Raw genomic sequence first — 3,794 nt, 5'->3', positions numbered from 1 at the left:
CGGAGGAATTCCTGCGCATTTTACCATGTGCCATCAATTAATAATCGGAGCTGTACAAGTGCGTGTGTGTGTGTGTGTGTGTGTGTGTGTGTGTGTGTGTGTGTGTGTGTGTGTGTGTGTGGCTGCAGGTTGATATTCATAATCAAACGCCTTTAGTTGTTGCATTGTGAATCCGGGCAGAGCAGAGAAGGAACAAACCGATTAATCAGTTGAAGTTGTATCCGCCAATGGACCGATCACTCTCCTGTTTATGTAAAGTCATATTCACTGTATATTATCATCATAACATGGACTCTATATTGTAAATATGTAAATCTGTTCCTCAGCAAGTAGAATAAACAAGTAGCCTATATGCTTCAGTATGAGTGTAGAGGCGAACAACAACATATAGTATTGCTATAATAATAATAATAATAATAATAATAATGTGTCTGTGCTCTGCTGAGCTCTGCAACACTCTAAAAAAGCTGTGTTGCTATCTCAGCGTGTGATCCTCCACAACAAAAAACCAAAGCCTCAAATATCCATTTAAATAAAGCTTTAAATAATTTATCTGCTTTGAGTGTTTGAAGATTAAACTCAATGATTTCCCTGTGAGACTAGTTGACATTTACATTTGACTGTTTTCAAGCAAGAAAAAAATACAATTATTCACTGCTTACTGCACATATTTTAGGGAAATGATTGTTAATCAGCATTTAGATTATTACAGGAGTGAAAGCCAGACAAGCACATTTCTGTCAGAACCTCATTGATGCAGTTTCATTAAGATTATTTTTACTGCTAAATTAAATGTCTTCTTCTGCTGCTGTGATGATTCTGGTGGATTTCTTCTTGCAGGTGTTTTTTTTTTTTTAAATTTTATTCCAGAAAAATCAACGGATATTTTTTTAACAGTGCAGCCAGACAGCATCCTTCCTCGTTGCTCCTTTACAGTGAGCCAGGCACGCTCAGGGGCGTGGTTACAGACGTCTATCTCCACGTGATTGGCGGAGGCGTCCAGATGGATGGAGTGAGGATACACCAATGAGGAGGAGCCTGCGCGGCACTGGTCCAATATAGGCGCTGGAGGCGAGGAGCATCTTTATTATAGAAGTCATTTACAGGCAAAGAGGAGGCAGGAGATCCACAGGAGTGCAGGAGTTACCTCTCCTCTTCTTCTTCTTCTTCTTCTACTTCTTCTATTTCTTCTTTTTTTTTTTTTTTTAATAATCTGACGCCACCTGCGATCCCCGATTCACGAACGACTTTTCATCCAAACCGACTGCGTCTGGCAGGTTTTGTTTGTGTTTCCTCTCTGAGGCGTTCCTTTATAGAAAACTACCAAAACGGACCCGAACGACGAAGACGGACAACGACCCTCACTCACTTCTGCAATCATGATGTCGATGAACAGCAAACAGCCTTTCAGTATGCACCCCATCCTCCACGAGCCCAAATACACTCCTCTGCACTCCAGCTCGGAGGCCATCCGCAGGGCCTGTCTGCCCACACCGTCGGTGAGTCAAAGAAACCGTTCAGACTTCCTGCAGCTGATGTCATTTGACAAGAAAACTTCCAAAACGTCACATTTTCTGGAAACAGAGTAGAAAAACTTTTTTTGTTTGGTCATTCTAAAAACTTTTTACAGAGTCAAGCTCATGAGTGATTAGATGTGAGGTTTCAACTATTGCGAGCAGAAGCACACAGGAATCACTGACTCTGAATTGAGCCCTAATGCGTTTCAACTAAAATAAGGTTTCCACATTAATGTAGAGAATGAAACTTAATTTCATAAAAATAAAAATAACATCATATTCTGGCTTCTAAAGTCAAAATCTCAGTGTTTACTCGCATGAAAAGGTTTGAGCACTAATGGGAATAAAGCTGTAACTCTTAAAATGACAGATTAATGACATAAAGAATTCAATGTTTAGGACAGTAGAGATCAGGATGATCAGAGAGCAGCAGCAGCTCAAGGAGGGCTGCACAGAAAACAAGCCACTCTGGTTACTAGGAGCCAAACTCTGCGTAAAGACGCACAAAACTGCATCTTTTGTCTCTGAAAAAAAATCCCTGTATTCAAACAAGTGTGAGTGAAGCTGCTAAAAAAAAAAGCTGAAGATAAAAGATGAAGGGGATAGAGGAGGAGAGGCTGGCGCTGGACTCTGAGCGCGTGTTATCTCATATTGTCCCATTCATATTCAAAACTCACACTCGTCTCATTTCATTGTCCGTAGAAATTATTCAGGAGATCGTAAATATTAATTTTAAATGAATATCCATCCGCGCTGACACACTTTCCAGGCGTTGGACAGAGCCACTGATGTCCAAGTCGCGTTGGATTAAATCGTTTAAAATGTGGGAGACAAAGTTAAAGTTTATTTCTTTTTCTTTCTTTGTTTTTGCTTGAAATAAATCTGTAAACGTGGCCTGCGCGTTTAAGCTGGAAAAACCTATTTACTTACTGAAACACTGCTCTTAGTTCAGATGGAACCTAAACACATACCTGCTTTATATCCCAGTTTTAAAAGTTTGACTGGTGGTCCACCTCACAACTTAAACATGAAGCTTTCACGTGAGAACATGTAATAATATAATAATACAACTTTAACATTTAACATGTTAAAATGTCAGTAGTCTTCAGAGCTTCACAGCTTCAGGTTCAATTAGAGAGAAACTCAAATTAAAATATGTTGATTGTCTCCTGCTGTTTTTCACATAAATGTCAAAATTAAATATTTGAGATGATTCCTTTGTAATAGAAAGATTGTAAAATGGAAACGAAATTGGTGATTGATGATTACATAAATTCGATAGATCGATTTCTGCCAGATTTCCACCTCTAACCGGCCTGTCTCTGCTCCTCTCCAGCTTCAGGGCAACATCTTCGCCGGCTTCGATGAGACGCTGCTGCAGAGAGCCGAGGCTCTGGCCGCTGTGGACATCGTGGCCCAGAAGAGCCACCCGTTCAAGCCAGACGCGACCTACCACACCATGACCACCATGACCAGTATGACCTGCACCCCGACCTCCTCCTCCGCGCACCTGCACCACCCGTCGGTGCTCACCTCCCACCACCACCCGGGGCACCACCAGCCGTCGCAGGGTCTGGAGGGCGACCTGCTGGACCACCTCACACCGGGCATCTCCTTGGGAGGCATGCCCGGCTCGGACGTCTGCTCCACGGCCTCGCACACCGCCCACGCAGCCCACATGTCTGCCATCAACCACATGCAGCACCACCACCATCAGCAGTCCATGAACATGCACCCACACGGGCTGGGGTCCCACAGCTCCTTAGGGACCGGCGGCGGAGACGCGGAGCCGGATCCCCGGGAGCTGGAGTCGTTCGCCGAGAGATTCAAACAAAGGCGGATCAAACTCGGAGTGACCCAGGCGGACGTGGGCGCGGCCCTGGCCAACCTTAAGATCCCCGGGGTCGGATGTCTGAGCCAGAGTACCATCTGCAGGTTCGAGTCCCTGACCCTGTCACACAACAACATGGTGGCCCTGAAGCCGATCCTGGAGGCCTGGCTGGAGGAGGCGGAGCGGGCGCAGAGGGAGAAGATGTCCAAGCCAGAGATCTTCAACGGGGGCGACAAGAAGAGGAAACGCACGTCTATCGCGGCCCCGGAGAAGCGCTCCCTGGAGGCTTATTTCGCCGTGCAGCCGAGGCCCTCGTCGGAGAAGATCGCCGCGATCGCCGAGAAATTGGACCTGAAAAAGAACGTGGTCCGGGTTTGGTTTTGCAATCAGAGGCAAAAGCAGAAACGGATGAAGTTTTCAGCGACTCACTAAGACCAGCGGGGGGG

The 3,794-nt window shown here is 45.3% G+C and overlaps 1 protein-coding gene across 1 annotated transcript; it reads left to right on the top strand.

Moving 5' to 3' along the window:
- The first annotated feature begins 1,127 nt into the window (after positions 1 to 1,127).
- Positions 1,128 to 3,787, top strand: pou4f4 (POU class 4 homeobox 4). The gene is made up of 2 exons (XM_023430942.2): positions 1,128 to 1,499; positions 2,854 to 3,787. Exons 1-2 carry the CDS (start codon positions 1,380 to 1,382, stop codon positions 3,778 to 3,780), a joined length of 1,047 nt encoding a protein of 348 aa, XP_023286710.1. The 5' UTR covers positions 1,128 to 1,379; the 3' UTR covers positions 3,781 to 3,787.
- The last annotated feature ends 7 nt before the right edge of the window (positions 3,788 to 3,794 follow it).

This window comes from Seriola lalandi, unplaced genomic scaffold (assembly GCF_002814215.2).
Source record: "Seriola lalandi dorsalis isolate HSWRI2012SDOR001 ecotype SW California unplaced genomic scaffold, Sedor1 jcf7180002054914, whole genome shotgun sequence".
NCBI lineage: Eukaryota > Metazoa > Chordata > Actinopteri > Carangiformes > Carangidae > Seriola > Seriola lalandi.
The sequence above is the reverse complement of the archived record's forward strand: the minus strand, read 5'-3'. Positions and strand labels throughout refer to the sequence as shown.

Bases quoted from the DNA above. Each gene is read 5' to 3' on its own strand.
- pou4f4 (XM_023430942.2), top strand. From the start codon at position 1,380: ATGATGTCGATGAACAGCAAACAGCCTTTCAGTATGCACCCCATCCTC. The intron at 1,500-2,853 runs GTGAGTCAAAGA...GCTCCTCTCCAG, and splicing joins CCTGTCTGCCCACACCGTCG to CTTCAGGGCAACATCTTCGC.